This window comes from Musa acuminata, chromosome BXJ3-11, assembly GCF_036884655.1.
Source record: "Musa acuminata AAA Group cultivar baxijiao chromosome BXJ3-11, Cavendish_Baxijiao_AAA, whole genome shotgun sequence".
NCBI classification, from domain to species: domain Eukaryota; kingdom Viridiplantae; phylum Streptophyta; class Magnoliopsida; order Zingiberales; family Musaceae; genus Musa; species Musa acuminata.
The window spans coordinates 5,714,670-5,741,945 of NC_088359.1; the positions used below are offsets into that span (position 1 = coordinate 5,714,670).

The following is a 27,276-nucleotide window of genomic DNA, read 5'->3' on the forward strand; positions in this document are numbered from 1 at the left end:
GGACTTAATCCAAATATCCAATGTGAAGCCAAAGCTCGCCAACCCCGCACTATGACAACTGTAATCTTATTTGCACATTTGTATGAGGAAAAATTCAGCAGGGAGAATCGTCGAAATAGAATTGACGACAAACAGATGATCAACAAGCCACCCGGCCCATCTATTCCTAATCGAAACACTAACACCCGAAGACTAACCCGAGAAGAACTCGAGGAAAGATCAGCGAAAAGTTTGTGTTGGCACTATTGTGAAAAATGGAGTATGGAGCACCGATGTAAACAAGGGTAACTTTTGATGATTGAACCAATTGGAATGGAACCAGAAGGTGACAATGTGGACTCCGATCATGAAGATATGGATTCTGATGAAGATGTTGAACCTATCATGCATATAGTGTATGTATTAGTCGGCTACTCTAACCCGTAAACTATGAAAGTTTGAGGATCTTTGAAACATCAACATGTTACAATTTTAATTAATATTGGTAGCACTAATAATTTTTGGACAATAAGATTGCTAACCGATTGGTCTACCACATTGAAGACTGACAAATTCAAAGTAAAGGTCGCTGATGGACGGATTTTAACTTATGATAGCAAGTGTTTGAAGATAAAATTGATTATATAAGACCAAGAGTTGCTTGTGGATTTCTTTTTGCTACTCTTGAAAGACTTCGAAGTGGTGCTTAGAATTGAATGGCTATCAACCCTGGGTAATGTTTATTGAATTTTTTTTAAACTAATCATGATTTTTTTTATTAATGGAAAACAATTGATACTAAAAGGAAGACATGAAAGTAGGGTCACGACTACCTCTAGCCATCGAATGGATAGGGTTTTTCAGAAGACTGACTTATTGCTTACACTATCAAGAAGTGGAGACCGTACTTACTTGATCAACGAGTTATGATGCGTCGTAAATATCCTATGACTGAAGTACTGAAAGAGAAGCTCCAAAACTGATTTGGAGGAGGAATTGTTAGGATCCTAGCTTTGAATAATATTTTATTGTGTTTGTCTAATTAGTCGGATAAGAATTTATTTGAGATTTATTTATTTATTTATTAGGAGTGAAACTCTATAAATATGGATGTATTTGTTTCTTTTCATCTATCTATAAAATATTAGTCTAGCTTTTGACAAACCCCATGAGGCCGATTCCTCCAAAGTAAACATCCCTTTTCTTTTTCTGCTTCTATGATAAAACCCTATAACCATAAGATTGATCAATCGAATGACTTAGCTATGTGATGAGGTAACTCCCACTACGATGATAGCAAATATAAAACATTAATTGAATGATTGCGAAGAATGATTGCGAAGAAACAAGCATTTCAAACCAACTAGCCCTTTCACCTAATACCACCTAATTGGAGAAGCCATGCTTGGTTATTACGAAAACAATTATGTTCATCATGAACATGAAACCCAAATGGCATCCTTGTCAATCTGTCTACACTAGTAATTCGGTTCTTCTGAAGTAAAGTGTTATGTGGAGTCGTGAATAAAATAATGAATTCGGATTGACATGCACATGTTACCTGGAAAGGCCGTGTCCTCTTTCATCAAAGTAGGCGAACAAACTGTAGAAATATGAGAGCAGCAGTATTCCTTCCTGCTGTACGTAGCAGAAACAGTTCCTGTATTCTGTAAATCACCAGACCATAACAACAACAATAACAAACGAAATCACGAGCACTTTGAGCTTACAAAGAAGATAATATTAGTTTCTTTTTATTACCTTTCTCTACTTCCTGGTAGAGAGACAATGGTTCGTTATAAACCATCTTTATATGTACACAGTTTTTTTTTTTTTGTTGGGGGGTAAGAGGGGGGTGGGTACCTACTGCAAACATAGACATTAAACCAATTCTGAAGTCCCACCAGATGGAGTATGACCAAGTCTCCACATAAAAACATGCATTCACCCAAATACTTATAATGACAATCTCCAAATGGTCTGCAAATGCCACCATCGTGTCCGATTTTTCATGTGATGTGTTAACCTATAGTTCAAGTACTTGCAAGCATGTCATCCAACTAGCAGTATTTAAATCAACTCTATAAACAAAACCTCTTGCTTGCTAGTCAGGCCCAGTTCACTCAGAGATAGTTCACTTTCTCCTTCAGTAAAGGCACGGCGAGGATATGGCCTCACCTGTCAAATTTAAAGTAGTGTAGTGAGAGGCAATAATGCTGATACTGAACTCAAGGCGAATAAAGAAAGATCCATGTATACATGAAATCACATGATGCATACATAATAACCAGATAAAAATAGCTTCTGATAGATAACAAAACATATACATTTTTCAGCATTATGGATTCATTGCAATGGAATAAAATTTTCAAGGCTACATAGAGCAGACATTGTTGTCATTAAAAATCGGATCAATATGTTACTGTAAGTGCAATAGTTGAATATTGAAAATCAAGCATCATATATCAGAGCTGTAAAGGCCAAAGTAGTACTACAACTGTAAGACGAGAAACAGCCATCTAGGAAAAAAAATATCAAGATTTTAGGGCTCGATAACCCCAGCCTCACTTCCAAAAAAATCAAGTTTGATTGTGCAGGTACAGGTTATCATATCAGAAACAATGGAGAGGAAATAGTGGCGTGCTATTCATCTATTCAGACAAGTAAATAGTCTGCCGCTTTCTAATTTCCAAATCTCGCTTCTCCAAGTCCACTTTTACCGACAAATCAGAATAAAGGCTCGGGTTGGCGTCTAATTTTGGATTTACTATTCATACAAGTAAATAGTCTGCCACACCTGATTTCCATATCCAACCCCACCCCCAACCCTGCTTCTTCTTTTTAGTTTCCATATCTTGGTACTTACTATTCATACAAGTAAATAGTCTGCTCCCTTAGGAAACTTGAACCTTCTTGTGTCATGTTAATGTCTTCACTCGTACTTTGAGAATCCTCACCATCCAATCTCATCTTTCAAATTCCTCACTTCAAAATCCACCACCTTTTCAATCAAAGAACATTCAAAGTTTCTTTCTAAATTTAGTTATTGTTCAAGATGTTTCTAATATTTCACAATCTACAGTTCCAATGAGTAAAGGACAGTATGCTATTCCGTCAACTCATCTGGACAATTATTATGAATATGCCTTGGAGTTTGTATGCAGACAAATAGATGCAAAATTAGATAAAATGTAAAGTTCTAACTTCTAACTACAGTTCAACAACCAACAACCATCCTTCTCTATGATGCTTTTGTCATGCAGCATTAAAGCATCAACTTCTATTTAATAGAGATCAAAGTCAAAAATCAACATTCAGATGGTAGAGAACTAATTGTATTCTTCGCAGCCAAATGGTCAGGAGATAAACATCAACTACTCAAACACTATCTTATCCAGAATACACCATGAAAAACAAACACGTATACAAAAAAATGCCCCAAAATTATTCCATTAGGCCTGAGAAGAACATGAGTACAGCCGATTGTCAAAAAGTAAATCACCTCCAGAACTATGAACCTGGAGGTATGAACCCAGGTATGCATCTTGGTTAACTCACCTGTCCAAGGAAAGTGCTGGCTCTAGCACAAGTTACAACACACATGAAACAGAATTAATGAACAAGATCCTTAGAGGCTTCATTTGAATGAAGCAAAAAAACCAGTCGATTCTTCAGTGTGCTCTTTGTATCTGCCTTATGATTAACTTACATCATCAAAGACGTATGAAGTACCAGCATAGACCTAACTTTAACAGACATACAAGAATATTCTCCAAAATCATATCTTATGTCCTCTTCCTTAAGTTTCTACTTCTGTTTTTCATTAGTCAGTCTTTCAAACAAAAACCAAAAAATATCATGACACACTTAAGTGTTGATAATTAAACACTAAACTATCATAAGTGTCAACTTAGAAAAACACTTCAGTCCCATTTCATTCTTGACCTAGATATAACAATAGAATTCCTAGAATAACTAGACCGAACCATAAAAAGCAAGGGATCATTTTGGTGACAAGAAATTTGGCAGTTTTGATCAAGGTTCTCAATTTCAGTTCGTACCGATGTATCGAGCCCTGCTTGGTACAATACGTACCGAGGCATACCGACGATATGCCAAGGCATACCGACAGTACGCTCAAAAATTCTGAAAAACCTCCAAAAACACCTGGAGGTAACGGTACAAACATACCGAGGCGTACCAACCGGTATGCCTTGGTAACGATCGAAATCTGAAACCAAACTGATCGATACACCTCGGTACTGGTCGATACGCCTCGATAATGGTCGAATTTCGGTATAGACCCCGTATTGCCCAGTACGAGGTCAAAACACTGGTACCGCCTGATAGAGGGTAGTCCGTGTACCGATATCCTCTCGAACCGATATGTGCCGCCCGTACCGGGTGGTAGACATTGAAATTGAGACCCCTGGTTTTGATCAACGAATACAATCTTGGATACCATAGCCGTACTGGTTCAGCTTGTGGTTTTGACCAAGGAATGCAATTTTGGGAATCACAAACATGGTTGTCCATGGTCCCCATATGGGTTGGTCCATGACGGTGTACCGACATAGTATGTCTGCATACATCGTGACGCCATTTTGCTAGAAGAAGACGAGGTGACAATGGGTTTGGAGTCACTCATAAGCCTCTAAAAGGCCCCGTTATTGGCTTTCAAATACAAAACAAAAGAATCATCTGTCGCTTAAAGGAAAAACTGACTAGACAAGTCTTGTAAGTGATGAGACAAAGAGAGAGAGAGAAGCAAGGAAGGAAAAAACAGGGAAAATAAAAATAAATAAATAATTGCCAGCTGAAAAAAAATAGAAATATGATAATAGTACCAGGCGGTATACAGAGAAAAAAAGCGAGGGGAGTAACAAAAGAAAAAGGAGGGGGAAAGAGAGGAGAGACCATTGAAAAAAGGAAACAAATGAAAAAAGAAGCTGTCAACTACCAAGCAGTATTATCCATTAAATCCAGACCTACAACACATTGGTTTTGACTCTGTTGACATAGGTTTTCATCACATGAAATCGTTTGATTATACATCCACATTATTTTCTTGTTCCGTGTAATAAACCACTTGCTTCCAGTTACATGGGCCAAGCAGATATAGATTCACATAGTCCTAAAATGTTCTTTAATTAGAAAACTTCACATTTATACATGCCTTTCAGCATTAATGCCCATGACAGCAGTTATAAAATTTTCATTTTAATTGAATATTCCACCCACTTTATACTAATACATACATTGTGCTAAACATGCAGAATTTCATCTGTTAAGAAACTTCTAGCATTTAAGTCCAATTCATTTTGAGAAAGTAGAAGGATCCTATATCCATATACATATGACAGCACATCAGTCACATGTAAATAAGAGTTGCATAATACCATGGCACCTAAGATTCTACATTGCACTTATGCGAGTTCCAAATAGATTGATTTACCCAAAACAAGACCAAACATGCCAATCAAAGATTGAGAACATATAGAGTACTTAAAACCTGAAAGGCACTGCATTTATAAATAGACCAACAAATCAAAAGATCAAAAGGAAGTATTACCAATCTGTAGGAGGCAGGCTTAACCACCTTTCCAATGTCAATGTAATAAAAAAGAAACTGCAACAAATGGCAGCAGTGTGACTAACAAAGTAACAAAAAAAACATATAAATAAACAAATGTTGCTAGAAAATTGCCAAATGCATGATCAATCCAAATGGTCAACCTGAAGCTTGTCAGATTTCAAAAAGCGACGTCCACGCCGACTACCATTAGGCATTCGCACAAGAAGGGTCACAGCATTTTCATCATCTGAAGAAGGCTCTTGTGGCAAGGATGCTTGTTTTGCAGCAAGCATCCTCTCAAGTTCCTGCAAGAACCATGTCAAGCCAACCAGTAAACAAAAAAGTATTGTCCTAAGAAGGGTATGTTCTATGTTAGTTATAACTATACATTCAGGATTCAGCACACCAAAAGGACAGACTACTAGACTACTCATAGGTTAATACAGCAAGAGGATAAATGCCAAATTGTCAATCAACTTTCAATCTGAAAAAAAAAAAAATAGACACCAGATTCCAGAAAACAAAAGACACCCAGATAAATATTGAAATTTTGCAACTCATTGGCTATGAATCACAGTATCTGCTTCCAGATACATAAACATATGCACCACTCTCAACTAATCTTACAAGTTATTATTAATAATGGCTTTCTAGTGTTCCTGATCATATAACTCCTCCCTCATACATATGGCTTGGAAAAGTTGTGTACAAAGCAAGGATTGCAATAACGTACTGTACTTACTGTTCGGTACGGGTGGTACATATCGGTCCACCAATAGATTGGCACGCGGTCTGCCCGCTACCGGGCGGTATCAAGCATTTGGACCCGTATTGGGCGATACAGGGTTGTACTGAGCGGTAACTGTCGAAATTAACCATTACCAAATGGTAACAGTGTTCCAACGATCAATTTGAACGTTGGAGGCCTCCTCAAGGGTTTTTAAATCCTTTTCTTCTCCCTATTTCAATCTATTTCACTTTCAAACTCTCTCAAACTCATTTTTCTCGTATTCTCTCTCTTATTCTCACATATTCACTCTCCTAAACTCAAATTTAGGAGATTAATTTAGGAGGATTAAAAAGAAAAACTTTTTAACAAGAGGTATGTATTCTCTTTCTAGATTTTATTGATTCATGATATGATTAAGCCTATTATGATAATCGATCATACTTCTCCGAGCAATAGTATGATAGGAGCAGCAGATCAGTTGCGAAAGTCAAAATTCTGACATTCACCAATATATACCTCAGGAGCCACCTCAGACACATGTGATTTATGACGATCAACCTATAATTGTCACCACATTGATGCACCAATGACATACGGTATATCAATACACTATATCATGCGATTAATTTCAGGATTGGGTCCGACAAACATATCATATTAATATACAGATACATAGGATCGAAGACCCCGATCCACCACTTGTGAATGCCCGTCGTTCGTTTTGGTGATAGAATCAGGTATATCTACACATGTTTTTACTTAATTCATTTAAATCTTAAAGTTTAAGTTGTATACAAAATAATCTAATAATTCAAATAAGTTTTTTGTAGATAATTCAACATTAACATAAGGACAATTCGAAACAGATCGAAATTGCGAACCTTGCATAAGGCTACTCCTCAAAGCCCGAAAAAGATATGTGATACTATTATTACCTAATTTACATTAGTTTTGTTAAAACTATACTAAATGTATATTTATGTCTAACTTAAAAATCCTATTCTAACTTTTTTTTCTATTTTTCAAGTATTTTCGGAGGGTTTTATGCCTATTTTAGGCGTACCGCTCAATATGTCGTACCGTACCGTACCGAGCAAATCTCGATACACCGGTACAGTATGAGATTAAGAACATTGATACAAAGATGTTATAAATAGGATCATGTAACTACCACTCTATAGTTTAATTGAATAGCCTAAAATAATACAACAAAAGGGGAGCAAATTAAGCATATATAAATAATTTAATCAATATATAAATAAATGGAAATCACATTGTGAAGCACATGGAATATTGACATTTATTATTAATCCAATAAAAATGCAAGACCCTTTATACATATATGGGTAAATTAAAAAAACCTAGGACTATGAGGGTGCATACAGTACCTACAGAACAAATACAAAATATAGAACAAACAATTCAGTTTGTCCTTGCTATAACTATATCCAGATTTAGAGGCCATATGATATTCAAATTTTTTGAGCCTACAGATCTATCATAACAATGAGGCACTAAATAATTCAGACAGGAGAGTCATCTCCCTCAATGGAAGTTCCCTGAATAAAAATTCTAGATCCTTTCCCGTTACCATTATCAGCAATGAATTACCTCTTCCTCAAGCTGTTTCCTATGGTTTTCCTCCTCTTCGTGTTTCTGCTTTTGAAGAGCAGCTTCCCTAGCAGCAGCCTCTTCTAAACGACGATGTTCAGCCTCCTGCTGGGCCTTCAATTCTTTTTCTCTATCGGCTTGCAGTGCCGCAAGATACTCATCGTCCTGCAATTCATGAACATTTAACATAATTTGACTGGATGGCAATCAGCTAATAATAACAAGACATATAAAACCTGTTGCTCTCTCAACAAGCGCTGTGCGGTAAGTGTAGGGGATGGCGGACGAGGTATTTGACGGTGTGGGTATCCAAAACGATAAGCTGTTTGATCAGGAACATTGCCAAACATTGCAGCCTCAAGCATGAGAGCTTCGTCATGCTCTTCAGAAGACATACCACCCCACTAATCCACAAAAAAATGTTTCAAATTACTACTTCCTCAATTCAATTCATTCATGAATAGAATAATAAGTATCTTCCATAACTTGTATACCTCATCTCTCTCAAACGCATCTCCATTATGCTGAGGATGTCTATCAATAATATCATGCTGTGAGGGACTAGAAGCACTATAGCTCACTAGTCCAGCATCTGCTGATTCTGTGTCTACAGGAGCTACATGGTTGGAATGGTGTCTCACTAGAGGGTGCTCCTCTACATCTTCAGTTTCTTCTGAGACAAATGGATTTTTTTCATCTGAATTCACTTGACTTGAAGTTCCAGTTTCAGCTAAAGCAAATCCAGGCCTCCAGTAAGAAAAAGGCACATTTTAGTAACAATAGCAATCATATAAGCATTTCACAAGTAATTATTTTAAGAATGAAGATATGTAATGAAATAGAACCAGAATAGCCTTGTAGTGACCAAAATATTCCAGAACAGATTGCATATGTGCAACACCATGAAACATCCAGGAAATGTGGTTTTCTATACATATAGGTATCGAATAGTGTCCTAATGGACCATTTTGACAAGTACTGTTGCACATCGATGTGGAATGCTACATGCAATTATTGATACAACCAAGGTTCGCAATACCGTACCGTACCGGTATTTCGACCTGGGCTCGGTACCGGTACGGTACGGTATACCGAGCGGTACACCTGAGTGTACCGAGTACTGTAGTACTGCTACAGTGCTACAGTGCTACAGTATCTTGGACCGGTAACCGCCGTTCCGCGTACCGAAAACCTGTCGGACCGGTACATACCGCCCGTACCGGGCGGTACAGCTCGGTACAGCAAACCCTGGATACAACTTACAATCTTTACAGAAACAAATGGAATGAGGAAGACAAACTTAATGTCACCAAAATAAAATAAAAAAACAGCAATACCGCATGGGTTTGGTGGAATCAACAAGGTCAGATATGAAATGATACTACATTGAATAGGAAGCCATAGCTCGGACCATCAAACATACCTGTAGACTGTGCCTTGCAACAACCATACAAGTCATGTGCCAAAAAAAATACATGCGCACACTCATACCCAGTACCAAATCTAGCATCAAGGTGAGGACAGCCAAATTTGAGCATGCACAAGGTATCAATAATATGTTTGTCACTCAATCCGGTCACAAGTTGGTTCAAAATGAATCCTTGATATACAACTAAATAAAAAAAGGGGGGAAACAGTGAATACGAAACTAATTCCAAAAGCTCTCCATAATTTTTTAATAAAAACCTCTGAACAAACTCATGTACCTGCTATTGATAAAATGTCCACTGAACCATATAAAGACAACAATTAAATGCTGAGTATTTGAAAAAAATACTATTAATAATTGCATTTGCTCAGAAAAATGCAGCATCATAAATTTCAGGAATATTTGATGGAATATCAAGTTTTTCTTTTCCTAGATAACAATCAGTTAGCATATCTATCAAAGGTAATTCTTAGCCACTAAAAAAAGAAAGGGTGGGGCGACGGTTTTCTTAGATCATAGATTGTGCAAGTTAGTGGACTTCAACGTAAAACCTTATTAGTTTAAAACAAATATTTATAGAAAGTCTAAATAATAAAACAAGTAGCCCACCAATCCAAGTGGTCCACTAGCCCAAGAACTTATGAAGCTAACTTAGTCACATATTTAAGGGTTAAGGTCCATTTTAGCCCCTGTGGTTTTAGCCATGGACCTCTTAAGCTCTTATGATTTACTAGTATCTAAAATAACCCCTATATTTTCAAAAACGTAGTATATAAGCTCCTTCCGTCAAGTCTGAGTTAACAGATGTTAGAGTCTACTTATGTGACATGCTAGCTCATAATAAATCATTAATATAATAACATGTGTAATTTAAGTTCTAAAAAAAATAAAACTAAGACCTTCATCAATAATGACAAGAGGCATCGTCGTGGAAGCGACCACCAGCAGCAACACTGAGTCGCTGCTACCTAGCAAAACATCGTACACACACAACCTCTCTCGCGCTGACGACGAGCTCAGGAGCTTCCGGCCCTATCTCAGGTGGATGTGCATCGACTAGTCCGATGCTGAGCATGCAGTAGTCTCCTGGTCCCTCTTCTTCCTTCTAGGCATTTTCATCTCCATTGTCTCCCTCTTCGTCCTCTCCTACGCCGCTACCCGTCGTGCCTACGACATGGTGGTCTAGCTCTCCCTCACCTCCGCCTCCGGCTTCTCCTACCCCTGCCTGTCCAGCTTCGTCCGCCGCTTCCTCTTCCTCGACAAGCTGGTCGAGGAGAGCGAACGGATGCGAGAGGGCTACATAGACCAGCTAAACCGCACCTTCCTCCTGCTCTCCGTCTTCTTAATGTTGCGCTTCGCGGGGGAGGTGGCTTACAAGGTATGGTGGTACTCGTTGGGATCGGAGCAAGTATCATTCGCGATGGCAAGCAGTGATGTGGTGGCAAGCGCCCTGGAGTTAGCGAGTTGGATCTACCCATACCTTCTAAGCCACCTCCGCTGCGAAGAGGCAGAGGTAAGAGAGGCCGGAGGCAGAGGTGAGAGAGAGCTAGACCACCACATCGTTAGGCATGGCGGGTGAGAGCATAGGAGAGGGCGAAGTGGCAGACGATGGAGACAAAGACGCCCAAGAGGAGGAAGAGGGACCAAGAGACCACTACGTGCCTAGCGTCGGACTGGTCGACACACATTCACCTAAGGCAGGACCGGAAGCTCCTGAGCTTGTCATAAGTGCGAGAGAGGCTACGTGCATATGACGCCTTGCTAGGCAGTAGCAACTCGGTTCTACTACTAGTTATCGCTTCCACAACGATGCCTTCTCCGGCCATTGATGGAGGTCTCAGTTTTTTTTTAACTTAAATTACACGTGTCATTATATTAGTGGTTTATTATTAGCCAACATGCCACGTAAGCAAACTCTAACGTTTGTTAACTCAAACTTGGCGGGAGAGACTTATATACTACGTTTTTAAAAATGTATGGGTTATTTTAGACATAAGTAAACCATAAGGTCTTAAGAGGTCCATGGCCAAAACCATAAAAGCTAAAATGGATCTTAACCCCATATTTAAATATTTAATCACGTTTGTCTCTTTGAATAAGTTAGTATATACCAAGCCACATGTTAAAATCCACCAATTTCTTAGGTCCTTACAAGAAACCATTGGAGTATCACAATCTCCCTGGCCTAAAAGAATGATAAATTAGTCAAGGGACAAGATACAATCTAGATGCATCTCTATGATTCCCAATTTAAGCTATTCCGACGCACACAATTTATCATGATCCAAATAACTTACTAGCAATGTCATCTATGTCTAGCAAGCCTCACCAAAAAGAGCCCAAATGCTTCCACTCAAGCTATCATATAAAAGGCCAGCCCTTCATTTCCTAATGTACAACTACACTAAAGGAATACCAAGGCTACACCTACACAAATCGATGATCCCATTTCATATATACCACTTAAATGGGACATTAGTTCTACCACGCTGACAATACCATCAGAATAAGTAGAAAAAACTATTTATGACATCTTTTATCAATCGTAAGGCCTTTGTCCATCAATCACTGAATTTCATTAGCAACCAATCTTTGAACTCAATCTAAGAGACCAAGTTGACACATTTTCTTTTCATTTACAGACTGATCAATAAGTGGATATGCAATCCCATGCCATGACCGCATGAGAACTCAACCCTAAACGTAAAGATGCTGAAAATGTGGGCATCACATAGAGAGAGAAGCTGAAGCCTAAACACGGGCAACCATCCCTCAAGCTCTATCAGTCTTTCTCACCCGTCCTCATGGCGCCATCATGCTTTATTTGGCACAACATAGTAATCCATAACTATTAGAGAATATACCTTGTTGGCATAAGGACAATTTAAAATATACCATGAACACCATTTGATAAGAGACATTATATATAGTAAAATTTTTGTAATTGATTTCCTATGGCATAGTATGAAAATTCACATTAATCCAACAACAAAATTATTTAAAGAACAATGTAACACTTAGTGAATATTTCTGCCACATGATGCATGTCAATCATAAACTTGGAAGTATGATGCATAAAATCAATCCCATCAACAAACAAAAAAATTAATGTACCATGTAATATATATATATATATATATATATATATATATATATATATATATATATATATATAATTGAATCGTTAGCAAGGAATATGAAGTAAATGGATCTGGCCCAACCTTTGAATTTGATTTTTATTCAATTTTCAGGAATAAGAATCAATAATATGAAGCACATTGTTTGGCAAAGACAAGAAACTACTGTCATACAGATAAGCGGATATCTAAGAAAGAAGTGATGTTAATGGTGATCAACACTTGGTTAGAAAAATGATAGTTTTAATGCATAGAAGAAAAGCTGCCTCTTTCTGAACAAAAACTAACATTTGTATCATATCATGATCATTAGGTACTGAAGTTCTCAGAAAGCATTTTCTGTTAACAACAATTCTTTTGTCTCAAATATTACTTAATCACATTAAAGCGTCAAGCATATATTATATCCTTTAAACAACAAGATTGCTAGTTGCCAATATATCAGCACAACTTGCTTCTTTGAAAAGAGCAGATATTCATACAAAGGGTAAGTTGCCAGATGTAAACTAGACAAAACAGCATCGTCAATTTATTTACATCCAGACATCTAATCCTCAATCAGGTATTTAAAGAAACAGAATGTTTTTCATAGGTAGTGAATAAGGGCAAATAATACAATATCATAGCAAATCCAACAGTTACAACATGGTAAAGTAGCTCCAGATCCTGTTTCTTGCTTTATAGACCTCTGTAAGATGTCAATATAAAAGATCAGACATCACCTTACCATTAGCTGTTATTGTTTGGTACTCAAAACTCAAAAGCATAATACACAATCTCAACTACAATATAACTGTTTACTAATTATATAGCAAATGTGCAGAAGCTAATTGAATAGACCAAGATATAATGGGCCCTAATCATATGGCTTGAAAAGCTTCAGCCTAACATTACTAATAATAAGCCCAAATCTTATATACTTGTTGACCCATCAACAGCACTAAATGTGTGAATATTAAGCATCAGAAAAAGGTCCAGAAAAATGAACATTCATGCATCATTACATCTATTGATTTCCCAAAACTAGTAGGATAAAAGTATAAAGTTGATATTTGCTTATTTGCAACCTGAGTGATCAGGATTTGCAGACTGACCCTCCGTAGACACCGCATTGGCAAAACCTCCTGAATTAGACCATCTAACAGAAATGCCCAACAAGCAGGTGTTGCACTCAAGGTATTAGAAAACATGATTTTGTTCACACAGCAGTTTGTAAAAAGTTGGGAACCAAATCGGATTAATTGGTTTGACAAATATGGATCAAAGAACTAGATTGAGGGGAAAAATATATAAACCACTAAAACCCATAAAGATAAAGTTAAAAGTCATAAAAATTATATGAACCCTTTTACCTTTTATCAAGGAGGTTTTTCCAAAAAAAGTATAAAAATTGTTGAACGATAACTAATTCTATTTATTCTTTTATTGGTCTAATGAGAACTCATTTTCCTGTTTAACAGTTCTACAATACACTTAACTAGCTCATTATAAAACTTTGAAAACTGATGCAAGTTGTGTTACTCAATTAATTGCCCCTTGATCTATTTAGTTTTCTCCATCTGTGAGGCATCCAAGATGTTTGCATGACAAGATGTCAATTATGATGGAAGAGACAAAAGAAGAGATCAGCAAAGAGCTTTGATAAAGGGAAAATGGAGAGGGTGCTCCAAGACATCACAGTAGATGCAAGGGTTAACTCGCTCTCTCTCTCTCTCTCTCTCTCTCTCTCTCTAAAGTCCACTGTCCTTCTCAGTTCTTGGATTTCTTTTTTACCAGATCAGAAGAATGTTGATCTTTTTGAAATGTCCAGTCCACATCTTCTGATCTTGTAATGTAACAACAACTCAGCATGGGTATGGCAAAATATAAGATCACACAAACAAGAAACTTCAACGAAATGAAGCAGTGGTGTTCATTCAATACAAACTTTCTTCCTGAAAATAATAGGATTGAGCAAAGGATCTAAAAAAAACAGTGAAACTAACTCCTGATATCAAAGTAGAATAAAAGATCCACACCTTCCATTGAGTGAAGAAACTTGTCCTGCACTTTCCACTTCCACGAAAGATGGACTCTCTCCAATATATACACCCTGTTTATGTAGTGCTCTTTCTTGTTCTGCGGTCTACATTGGAAGAACATCAAAACAGTGCAAAAATAACCACTTAAAATTATAGTAGGCATACATAACAGATACCTTCAAGGACAATGAAACTGCTAGTGCAAGATCGGTAGCACCTGGTGCATGCGACTTCTGGTGACCATGCATGTCCTACAATGACATAAGGGTGAATATAGTTATTAAGAAGGATTGGTTTTAAACTTAAAGCTGAAAGGATCATCAAACTGTTTATTTACAGATTGCACAGTTTCTCGCTTAGAAGCTTCAATAGCAGCTCTGACCATTTCCTCCTCTATATCATTGTTATAATCAGACATATCGACCAATGGAGAAACGGTTGGTCCAGGATGTGGACCAAAAGAGTTATCACTGGATGCCTTCGCACCATGATCAGCATGAGCAGATTGGATGTCCTCATCATCTTCGTCATCAATTATGACAGTGTCATGAATCTCTGGACAATGTGCAGTTTCATTTCCAGAGACATTCTCGATTCTAGGTCCTATGCCAGAAGCTCCAGGTTCTCCATCGTCATCCTTGACTTCAATGGGCACTTCCCTTACCTCCCTTGGGTGTGAAACACGTGGTCCATGTGAAGGAAAACCAGAAGCAGCTCCACCATCAGAAAGATCCCCAAAAGGGCCAAATTTAGAATCAAGTAAAGAAAACGGGTTCACATCTTGAGCAGCAGATGATAATGGAATCACGGGCCTTAGAGGTTCGTTGTCAAGAGTGTCATCTATGTTCATAAAATCTTCATGAGGGGCTGATCTCTGATTTGCACTGGATATTAAGTCAGTGATTAGAAGGAATAACAGAATGAAAAACTTAAGCAAGTTTGACATCTTGTAAAATGTAGATCACATACTTAACCCTATCTACTTCACTAAAGTGAGCGTTAATAGCTTCATTCAGATCCCCACCATGCTCCTGAATTATCATTAATGAAAAGAAAATGATTATGCAAGGAAATTTCCAGTAGAAAATTGTAAAATTGTAAATTTATCAAAATAGTTTGTTCAAAGAAAAACAAAGCACCACAGGCAAACACATATAGTGGGGCAATTATGATCATAACAAAAACAACGATAGTATTGAAGAGGCAATAAACTTGGACACCCATTAAGAATGTCATGCACTTACTTTATCACTTATCAGGACCATATGTCACATACCTTGTGCTATCAACAAAAGATACCAAAGATCAACTTACAGGTTTAAAATGACACTCTAAGACCTAACATGTTTTAGAAGTGAACATATCATGGTTTTCAGACCTTTATATATTGCAATAGGGCAAGATGATGACCTTGCACAAGGTCCCATCACACTCATCGGGAACAAAATAATGTGCTATATAAGAATTTTGTTATAATAAATGATCCATTAAATCCAATGGAAAAATAATAAGTACTTCTGAAGCAGCAAAAGGCTAACATGCGTATGACTGCATATCCTCCGATGAGAAGTAACTATGACCTGATATGGTAATTTTTATAAATGACTAACTGAACTTCTGCATGAAGTGCCAAATAAATAAGCAGAATAACTTTGATAATCATTAGACTAAAGTATTGAAAACAATGGTTCTAATTGCATATCATCAAGAGTGCTATGCAACTTCATATGTCCCCATATTGATAAGACTGGAGATACAGGATTAGAAACATATTTGAGACCTACTAAAGAAATGAACTCATTAAAGAAGCCATCTCATCATATATCCATAACACATTCCCATTACGGTCACTTACTCTAGAAACACATCTCGTCACCACAAATGATGGTCCATGATTGAATTTAAAGAAAACAACAACATAACCTAAACCATCAGATCACTCGAATAACAGCAACTGAGCCACAATCTCGGATCACAATTCACCTAAAAGCAAAAGAAAGAGGTAAAAAAGAAACTAATTCTGAATCTCATCCAGATAGGGGATCGTACCTCGAGCTTCTGCAGAGCGACGGCCTCGGGGGCGCCGGTGATGCTCACGAAGGTCTCGATCGCGTCCCGCGAAGGCCTCGCCATTTCTCACTCTTCGCCTGGGGCTTTCTCTCCCGCTACGATGCAATCGAGAGAGGAAGGACCAGGTGGAAGCGATCTGAAACCGAGGAGGGGAAGTGATTGAAGCGGCGAGCGGAAAGTAGAGAGACGTGGGAGGGCCTCTCCAAGGACTGGCCAGAGATGAAACGGTGGTAGAGAGCGAGGGCGATACGAAGGTTTCTTGATTAGAGGGAGATGGAGAGATGCCGTGCTAAAGTGTGTTTCCGATGTGGCCCCGAGAAAAGGGAGCGTGAGAACCGGAGACCGGATCCGTCCGATGGGCATCAAGATTCGTGTAACAAGGGGTCGTCACCGGACGTCGTGCGAAAGAGCGTTGTTGGTGGGGCCACGAGAAAAGGGCCGTGGACCCGTCCGATGGGCATCGATATTCGTGCAACAGGTGGCGGTCGTCGCGGGTCGTGCCAAACAGCGTAACTGGTGCGACCACGATGTAAGGGCCTTGAACCCCGTCCGATGGGCATCAATAGTCGTGCAACGGGGCGTGGTCGGTGGATGCCGTGGGAAGGCCTTGAGGACCAGCGACGGGGCCCGTGTGATGGGCGTCAATATTCGTGCAACAGGGGTGGTCGGCGGATACCGTGGAAAGGGTGTGGGGCGCCCAGATAAAAGCGCCGCGAGGGCCAACGGACGGACCCGTCCGATGACCATCAATATTCGTGCAACACGTGATGGCCAGCGGTGCTTGGTGTGGTGGGCACGTAAACGGGAGCAAGGCAAGTCAGTGATGTACGAAACAGCACCGCCACCGGATAAACGCGTGCCGCGTGCATCCAGCCATCCGCCACAGGATTGTTCTAGAGAGAAATATCCATACAGAAAATAAAAATTAAAAATTTCGGATAAATCACTCCTAAATAATAAATTTTCCAAATCAAAAAATTATTTTATCTTATAATTCACTTCTCGCTAATAAATTATGAACTTTACCATTCGTTCACTCTTCCACTAAAGTCTAAACATTCTTATGGTTATCGGAAAGTTTGATATATGTGTCAAGTTAAAGATGGATTACATGTGTCGGATTATGTTAGGATGGATATGCATTTTTGAATTTTAGAAATTACTATTTTTATAGTACAAAAAATCCAAATGTGGAAAGACTTCTACGTAGAGAAAATAAATCTAAAAATAAGTATTTGATTATTCTATAAAGAATGGTTTTCTAATATAATATAGTATGACTTTGACATGAAATTTCCTAAAAAAAGGGGATATTCAGAAAATATAGTAGTCAAGCTAATAAATTGCTACTTATATGACAGATGGAGTCGATTCTTATCAAAAAAAGAGAGCCATTAACATTTATTTATTATATAATTGGCGAATCACAAAAAAAAAAAGATTCTTTGTGATATATAGAAGTCAACTTTTCTTTTCAGTAATAGAAAGGTGCAGAAAAATCTATCTTAAATAAAAGAAAGAAAATATTATAGTTCATGACATGCAACTTTTGGTATTATTGGAAACGTAGGGTTTTATACGCCATTATTAATACCTTGCCTGCATACTTTGGGCCCACATGGGGCCTCTACTTCCTCCAATGACAAGGCAGGTGGAAACGTGGTCTTGACGATGTACTAAAGTATTGCCTCCTCCTTAAACCGTACCGTTACTTCATGGCTTTGACGACTTACAGTCTCTAAGATGTTTTGTCTTGTTTTAGCTTCGATGATTGGACAAGATGGGTGGAGCCCCAAGGGGATCAAAATATACCCAATCATGAGACAGGTAAACCGTTGAGTAATGAAAGGGAAGTAGTAGAATTTCTGTTTCGGAAATGAGAGGTGAAGTAGTCGGACTCAAAAGCTTCTTGTATGTCCGAAGATAGAAGGTAGGGGAGATAGCGGGAGAAGAGGCGATGGCCGTTGCTGCTCCGCAGGTTACTGTCCCCTTCCTCTCGCCTCCTCCTCCCTCTTCCTCGTCCTCGTCCGTGGCATACGGTTCCACCTCCATCCTTCTCTCCCGCTCCAGGGCCTCCTCTGCCCTTCGCCTCCGGCGAACTGGTCCTGCCGCCACCCGATTCCGATGCGCCGCCGGGCAGACCGGATTCTTCACCCGGTTAGGTCGCCTTATCAAGGAAAAGGCCAAGAGCGACGTGGAGAAGGTCTTCTCCGGATTTTCCAAGACCCGGGAGAATCTCGCCGTCGTGGATGAGCTCCTCCTCTACTGGAACCTTGCCGACACCGATCGAGTCCTCGACGAGCTAGAAGAGGTGGAATTCTTGATGCTCGCTCTAACCGAAGAGTGGATATCTGTGGATTAGAGCTCAATTTCTTTCGAATTTTCTTGTAGGCGTTGCTGGTATCCGATTTTGGGCCCAGGATTTCTTTCAAGATCGTGGACTGCCTTCGAGAAGATATATTGGCGGGAAAGCTGAAGTCTGGGAGTGAGATAAAGGTGGTTGCTTTCTTGATATAATCTCTCTCTCTCTCTCTCTCTCTCTCTCTCTCTCTCTCTCTCTCTCTCTCTGGGCTTGGGTTTTGTTCCTTCATCGTTTCCATGTATTAATGCTTAAGGGCGCTACATAGGAGGCTTTGAAAAGGAGTGTGCTTCAGCTGTTGACAAGCAAAGGCAATAAGTCGGATCTCCAACTAGGATTTAGGTTTGCATCTACATATTATTGTTCATGAATTCGTGCCTAATTGTCCATTGTTCTTATTGGGTTGAATTCAAGTTGCCGAAGAATTTATCTTTCTTTGCTACCAGGAAACCTGCAGTGATTATGGTTGTTGGTGTTAATGGTGGTGGAAAGACAACCTCTCTAGGTAATCATCACAGAGATGCTTCTTCCATTTTTGTCAATTCTTGTGCTAGAATGACTACATAAACTGGAAACAATTATGGATAGCCTTTTTTTGTGGTTTGTGATAAGTTCACTAAATATTGCATTTTTTATTCTTTAAGTAGGATTTCGTCATCATAATTAGTGACTGTTAGGATGCTGCTAATGTAGATGCTAATTTTCTTAATTTTCTCTGGACATGAAGCTCTTGACTATCAGGATCTCCTTGTCATGGTTACCACTCTATGTGCTTGAAAATTGATGTATTTTGCACTCTAAATCAAATCTTAGACCAAAAGTTCTCAAATGAATTACCTAATGCTCACTGCATGTAGCTCCTATCCTACTGAAATATATTGTTTGATCATTCATTTGAAACCACAGAAAGAATATTTTGTAAGTCTCTCCCTTCCTGGACTTTTAAGACACTTACCACCTTCTGGTCCACTAATAACACAAATGCTTGTTGCAATTTTTTCTATTCATTTAAAGCATTAACTTTAGTGGCTTCAGAAAATTGTTTAAGTAGACATGAATTAGATTATGCATCCGGTACTATCTAAGAATGTGTTCAACTTTGTCATGGAGCTCTTGAGCTCCATGCATAGTAAGATCTTCATGGTATTTATCAGCAAAAGCTTGTTGCTGATGGATATCCAATGATGAATTAGTATATTTTACTCATACATGCATTCTTATAATTAAATTGGTTAGCTACTTAGTAAGATCTTCATGGTATTTATCAGCAAAAGCTTGTTGCTGATGGATATCCAATGATGAATTAGTATATTTTACTCATACATGCATTCTTATAATCCAATGAGAATGGATTAGCTACTTAGTTGTAGTAATAGCTGATTACCAAGTCATTACACGCAGCTCTATCCGATATAGGTACTCTGCCGATGATACCTTTGAACCATGGATAGAAAAGAAACGGGTATGTTGGGCTTCTCTGGTTGCACCAGAATTTTCATCTTCTTTACCCTTATGTTGCTCTTCCTACTATCTTGTGTTTCTTTGATTCTCTTTCAGATCAGTTCCTATGAGGGCTGGAAACTGTTTGTTTATTTCTTCAAATATTAGTCACTAAATTCAATTACCATCATCCAAGAACTATGTGGAATCATAATTGTTCTAGCCACATTCCCTGAAACTCATGCCAAATTAAATTATTCTCCCTTAATTTAATGAAGATTCTCAGAGAGTTTTCTTGATCTTTTCTTAAGTACCCTTAAAGTATATATTTCTCTCTGTTTCTATCTCACTCAGATAATGCACAAATGCAGACCTTTACAACAATCTAGTGATTCCTGCTGGAAGCTTATGTTTGCTTTTTTCTGTAATTTTATGTTTTTGGATTTTGCTTTTTTATTATAATAACTTTTGATGGAAATTTGGCATTTTTGCTTTCAATAGTTCTATTGTTTTGCGATCAAGATGGGAAAAAAGGTTCCACATCCTTCTCGTTACCAGTAAAATTCAACTATATTAATCTAAAAGACATGTTATGTGGTTAGAGGTATCTACAAGACAGTGCTTTCTATTTAATTCCAAAAAATTGCAAATATTGGTAATCACAAATCTTTGAGTGTGATTTGCAGAAATTGGTGTTAGGTTCATTTTCTTGATACATGCATGCAGATATTGATCGTGCTTACTTGGTGAATCTTATAACAAATAGTTCTCTTTTCAGTTTGTAATTCTGATAAACATGTTCTTTATATAATATAGATCCAGCTTCCACTTCTGCATCCACAAATGTATCAGCCAAATTATGAATTCAAGACCAATATTATATGTGTGTCTATCTTTTTATAGGTATCCTTTTTTCTGACTCATAGGAGTTCTCTATATTGGACCTTGTTAATTCTGGCAACCACTGCGAATTATAGCAAACTTGCCAAATTTCAGTGCTATTTTAACACTAGCATGCTAAGCTTTAATATGTTGCCTGTTAAATTTGTGATGAACTTTCTTTGCTCCTTTTCATTTCATTTGGTCATATAAACTTTTGAAGTTTATGTTCCATTTTCAGTTAATTTCACTATGATTTCACAGGAAAACTTGCTTGCAGATTGAAAAATGAAGGGGTAAAGGTGAGGCTATATTCTAGTAATATGATTTATTTGATTCTTTGGACAATGATAATTAGTTTTCAAGTTCTTTCTGAATGAAAGTTAAGATGCTTCATGTCACCATACTTTTCCCTCGTGGAAATGCACTCATTATTATGGCAACAACAAAGAAATATATTTATCAATACCTACATTGTCCTATGAATCAATTCTCACTGTCTGTTTCTTGTTGTTCCTAATCGATCATAGCATATGTGGAGTTGGTTAACTCTCTTTATTAGTACATTTAATGCTTTTCTCAGTGTGTCTCAACCATCTTAACAGCTTCTACATATCTTTTCACCATTAGGTGCTGCTTTTTCTTAACAGTCATCTCATTGTTTCATTATTGCTGTGGCACCACTGGCCAATCACAACACTGATATCTTGGTTACATTATTTTTTTACTTGTCCAACATGCATTTCTTTCCGCTTCGTCAATAAATGATGATTTTTAGTACATAACTAGATACTACAAATATGCTTAATATATCATGTAAGTTCACCAAAATGTGTAAATAATTCATATTTAATGGTCCTGTGATGCAACCTATTTCAGTAAAGAGTCACTTCCCATTGTCTTGCTCCCATTTTAATTTTTCACTTTAAATTTTTCTTAGAATTCATCTCTTTTTGGTCCACTTCCTTTCTCAGATATATTACTTTTTGTGGTTTTATTTTTGGCTGCATACCAGCCTTGCTAACACCTTGCAAATCACAGGGATTTCTGATGTTATTTAAATCCGTTATTACATTAATTAGAACCTAAATACTTCATTTATGCTTCTAGATCCATAGTCATTTGGAATAATATTATATGTTTTTTTTTTGGAGATTTAGATCCTTCATCTTCAAAACATTACATCTCAATTGGTTAGTGGTAGTTCCTATGCCCATTCCACTCTAATTATTCATGTATCCTCTACCTTGCCCAATTTTCATTAGAAATATGTGGCTCCACCATCTAATCTGATTTTATACTTCTTGATATGAACCCTTTCATCTTCTTCTTCTATTCATCTGCTTTCTTCTAAACCTACTCTGGCATGACTCATAATAGATGAATTTGCATTTGATTTTGTTTTGCCTGCTATATGTATTAAGAGGGACAAGGGAAGAAAACAATTGCGCCATCTCATTACAGGTAATATGAAGGATCTGGACATCTCTAAACATGTGTACATTGGTAGGTATTATAACTGTGTTCCCTTACTCTAATATTATTATCTGTTCATCGTCTGAGCATCAGAGAATCAGTATGCGTATTATCTTAGTCTGCGAAAATATTTCAGCTTGCCTTTTTGAAAGCTAGTTTTGCATACTTGTACCTTCTGTGAAGATCACTTTTCTTATGGTTCACATATCACAATATTTGCATGAAAAAAGGGATTACTTTCTTTTTTTATTAATAGAGCAGAAACATTAACTAGATCATTTTTTGTTTAATTATTGGTTATATCCATTTGTTTCAGGTTTTATTGGCAGCAGGTGATACATTTAGAGCAGCAGCTAGTGAACAGCTGGAAGTATGGGCTGAGAGAACAGGTTCTGAAATAGTTGTGGCGGAGGGTGACAAAGTCAAGGCTGCATCAGGTATGAGTAGTAACTTCCAAACTTGGTATCTTATTTTACATGTTTATTTTCTGATCTTTTGCTGACAATAACAAATATAGGTGATTGTTTGCCACATTAAATTTGCTTTTTGGACAGTCCTTTCACAGGCTGTGAGAAAAGGAAAAGAGCAAGGCTATGATGTTGTCCTTTGTGATACATCTGGGCGTAAGTATATTATTTTTTTCTTAACATATCGTATTAATTCCAGTTTTTTCTCTGTCTGACACTATGAAAGTGTATCAGGTCTGCACACAAACTACAGCCTGATGGAAGAGTTGGTTGCCTGCAAGAAAGCTGTTGCCAAAGTCATTCCACGTGCACCTAATGTATAACCACAGTTCATGACTTTTCTGCTTTTCATCTTGATATGCCAACTTTTTCTTGTGGTCGGTCTTAATGCATAGACAAGTTATGTTTCTCTGCAAAGGCATAACATTTTCTGTCACAGCTTCTTATTTGATGCCTTTAGGAGTGCAATTTTCTTGTTCTTTCAAAGAATTTATTGCAGACCTTAATTTGTTCCCACTGTTTTAGCCCACACTTCTTTAAGAATGCGTGTTGTTCATGTTCTTTTGATAAATTGATTGATGACTAAATAAGCTACATAGAGTATTTAAAATTTTGAAAGGCTAAGAGATGTAAAAGCCTAGTGATCTGAGAATAAGTATGTAGCTTATGACAGTTCAAGGATAGGTTGGACAAAGAGAATGCTAAAATGAATAAGTTCATTGGATAGGTTGAGAAACACGGAGGTAAAAGCTGGACAGATCGATCACACAAACATTCATGAATACACAAATATGCATATATAAGTAGGGACCTTCCTGGACACTCAGGATGATAACCAGTTGCCTTAATAAAATGTTTTAGGATGTGCCAAGTAAATGCAGCAAAATATCATCCAGCTTTATATAATCGAGATCAATCTAGAATCATATACTTTTGCAATATATGGTGGATATATCAGTTACCTCCTCTCTAGGACTAGGTTTAACTCAGACCTTTCTGTGAGTTTGGATGTAAGAGCATGTGAACATCAGGATGGATCTATACTTCTCGACCCTTGAGAAAACACTTCATATCATACTCCATACAATAGGAGTGGTGTCTCCAGCTTTACCAAATTTTCCTGTCGCTTTCTTGGTTTATCTTATGTTCATAACATTCAACCTACCGTTACTAAACCAATGAACACATGAAATTTTAGAGGTCTTTTAATTGATTAACTATTCAAGATTTTCTTTTTCCAACTTTAACAGGAGATTTTGCTTGTTCTTGATGGAACAACGGGCTTGAATATGCTACCACAGGCGAGAGAATTTAATGAAGTAATTTTCTGATCCTGATACATGTCACTTTGTTGTGCAAATATTTTTTCACTTCTATTGTTATATAAATATCTTATCTAATTTCTGCATCATTCGAGATATTTTCATGACATTGTGATTGCACATGGATGGTAATTCTGTTACATATGTAGCCATGTTAGCATATGTGGATTGTATTTCTTGTCTCTCTCTTTTCATCTGTTAATAGCCAGAAAATTTTCCTGTAGGGTCTGTATTTCTTATATCTCCTTTTCCATCTGTCACTAATTTTTCTTCCATATTAGACCGGTGAGATTACAGATATTATATTATGCAACTGATGTTTCATTCTGTAAATGTATACTCTTTAGCACTGAATTCCAGGCATCAGGATATATGTTTTGGCATTTGAAACTACTACTTTGGCTATTAGGATGACCTGGGATCAGTATATCATTAAAAGAATGCTGACCATAATTGGCATTTAGGGTTTCAAATATATGGTCGAGCCAACACATACTTACTGACATCAGTTCGATCAAGGACCAGTAGCAGTCAATATTCATTTTTTTATTATTTTTGCAGTGATACCTGGTTGTACAAATGGTATGCCACCTAATATTTCTGTACTATACCAGTTCAACATGGTGTTGAAACTAATATTGGACCAGGATTTTGAATCTTGATTGGAATAATTCTAGTTGGTATTGGAAAAGAATAAAAGAACACTCAATCCACGGTAAATATTTCAATTTTACTAAAGCCAAATGAGAAACATCATAGATTACATGAAGCCACATGTCATATGCATTTATATCATATGATCGTAAAGAGAAACGGTGAATTAAGCCACGGAGATCCAACTTTTGAGAATATATGTGCTATCCAATTGAAGCTCAGTTATAACTTGGTTTTGTGGAAGATCCCTGACAAGTTCCAGCGAAAAACTCGTCAGTATCACCTTAACCAAGTTTTCCTTGTTTGGGAGGTTTTTCCTTTCCCTTGTAATTCGGGTGACTGCTTGAACTGCTTTAGTTTGCCCCTACTAAGTATATCCTGAAATCTTGCAGCTTTTTCTTGCTCTCTGGTGAATTCTTATTTCACACTGTGAAATTCTATTTGGCATTTCCTTGTAAGCCTGTATATTAAAATTTGCAGATCATTTTATTTGTTTGACATATATCTCCATGGATTTTTTTAGTGAAAGCTCTTTCCTGCAATGCATACATAAGGCAGTACGATCTCCCATAGTTTTGGCCATTTTTAATATTTTATATATATATATATATATGTGAGTAATCTCTAGAAACTATTTGCCATAAAACATTCTTCTCAAAAAAATTACAGGTTGTTGGAATCACTGGATTAATTCTGACAAAGCTGGATGGCTCTGCTCGCGGTGGATGTGTGGTATGATTCCAGTTTCTTCGATTATCGGCTTGTATTAACTTCTTCACAAAGGCAATAGCTGTACTCAGAATTTGTTAACAAAGTCTTCGTTTGGTGATATAGCTGCTTGATATTGATTCTATTGCAGGTCAGCGTGGTAGATGAGCTCGGTATTCCTGTTAAATTTGTTGGTGTTGGTGAAGGAGTAGATGACCTCCAACCATTCGATGCCGAAGCCTTTGTGAATGCCATTTTCTCTTGATTAAGCAGGCTCAATCAAGCTTATGACGAAGCCTTGTACGGTTGCTTAAGGATTGCGCAGAGTTTGGCTGTGCAGTCTTGGCTGTGCTTTACTGTCAGATGGTTCAGTTTTGTGCAACTTCGACGGCTTGGAGAGCTGAAGACCTCCATATATCATATCTCAAAGGTTGTTCAGAGAAGCAGTCCATATCTGGACACTCTTTGGAAACTTTGTAATGAAATCATATATCTGTGCCAGAGACAGATTAGTGCTCTTTTATGTGATCTTGATGGAAACAAGACCTGCAGCATTGTCAACTGTACTATCTTTTTTAGTTCATTCTCTGCTCTTAAGAGTTTTGACACAGTTAAATACTTCTGTTTCCTTTATTCTCTCCTTCTTGGCATTCAATTCTATTAATGATTAGAAATATCATTTGATTGCGCCTTTCGATTTGCGATTGGTGTATTAAAGATTGGGTTGATCGACAACTTAATATATGTAAGTTTATCGGCTGAGTTGAAGTTCAATCTCGTTAGCCTGACTTAGATTTATTTTGTGGAAGATAAAAATACGAATAATCGATTGAGGAGCAATTTTGTTGGCTTATCAATAAAATAAATTTAATTAGTATAGAATAATTGATGGAGAAGTAATTTAGTTGACCTATCAATAAAATAATTTTAATTAGTTTAAAGATTCCTGTTGTCACATCAACCTCTACTTTTAAAAAAATCAGATCATTGAAGATTATAAATCTTGATTAAATATCTTAAATATTCATAAGTTTATCAAAAATATTATATATATGTATAATCTTGTTCGAATGAAAGATGATATTATATATTTAACTTGATGTGATTGTATTTTTTATTTTTATATTTGAGCTTATAAAAATAAATTAAAACATTATGATGCATCAATCATAAATGAATCAATAACTCAATGAGTGAGTGATATGATTTCAATTCTATCGTCGTGCGACGTAATGCGCGAGATATTCGATCTTAAGAGTTTTTATATTTTTTATATATCTTTTGATAAAATTTATTTATTTTTATTTCTACTAATCTACGATAAGAAAAATTCAATTATTAAATAAATTACCATCGAATAAGGCATCGCCTTTATCACATCAAAAACCGAAAGAAAAGGATGTGCATGAAGCATACAAT

The 27,276-nt window shown here is 37.2% G+C and overlaps 2 protein-coding genes across 3 annotated transcripts; one reads left to right on the top strand and one right to left on the bottom strand.

The window, feature by feature from the left end:
• Positions 1-1,705: 1,705 nt before the first annotated feature.
• LOC103970601 (plant UBX domain-containing protein 8) lies at positions 1,706-16,839 on the bottom strand. 2 transcript variants are annotated; one of them, XM_009384438.3, is made up of 11 exons: positions 16,532-16,839; positions 15,452-15,513; positions 14,820-15,366; positions 14,659-14,733; positions 14,480-14,586; positions 8,390-8,642; positions 8,132-8,299; positions 7,896-8,060; positions 5,716-5,859; positions 5,552-5,608; positions 1,706-2,157 (listed from the first exon to the last, which is right to left on the bottom strand). In XM_009384438.3, exons 1-11 carry the CDS (start codon positions 16,613-16,615, stop codon positions 2,050-2,052), a joined length of 1,770 nt encoding a protein of 589 aa, XP_009382713.2. In that variant the 5' UTR covers positions 16,616-16,839; the 3' UTR covers positions 1,706-2,049. The 2 variants fall into 2 exon arrangements, with proteins under 2 accessions (XP_009382713.2, XP_065031135.1); XM_065175063.1 differs by lacking the exon at positions 15,452-15,513 and having other exon boundaries at positions 1,895-2,157; positions 16,532-16,658.
• A 1,628-nt stretch (positions 16,840-18,467) lies between these two features.
• Positions 18,468-26,490, top strand: LOC135653279 (cell division protein FtsY homolog, chloroplastic-like). Its single transcript, XM_065175082.1, has 11 exons — positions 18,468-18,863; positions 18,944-19,048; positions 19,180-19,253; positions 19,358-19,416; positions 21,495-21,532; positions 23,023-23,143; positions 23,261-23,329; positions 23,408-23,490; positions 24,424-24,492; positions 25,819-25,881; positions 26,009-26,490. Exons 1-11 carry the CDS (start codon positions 18,510-18,512, stop codon positions 26,120-26,122), a joined length of 1,149 nt encoding a protein of 382 aa, XP_065031154.1. The 5' UTR covers positions 18,468-18,509; the 3' UTR covers positions 26,123-26,490.
• Positions 26,491-27,276: the final 786 nt, after the last annotated feature.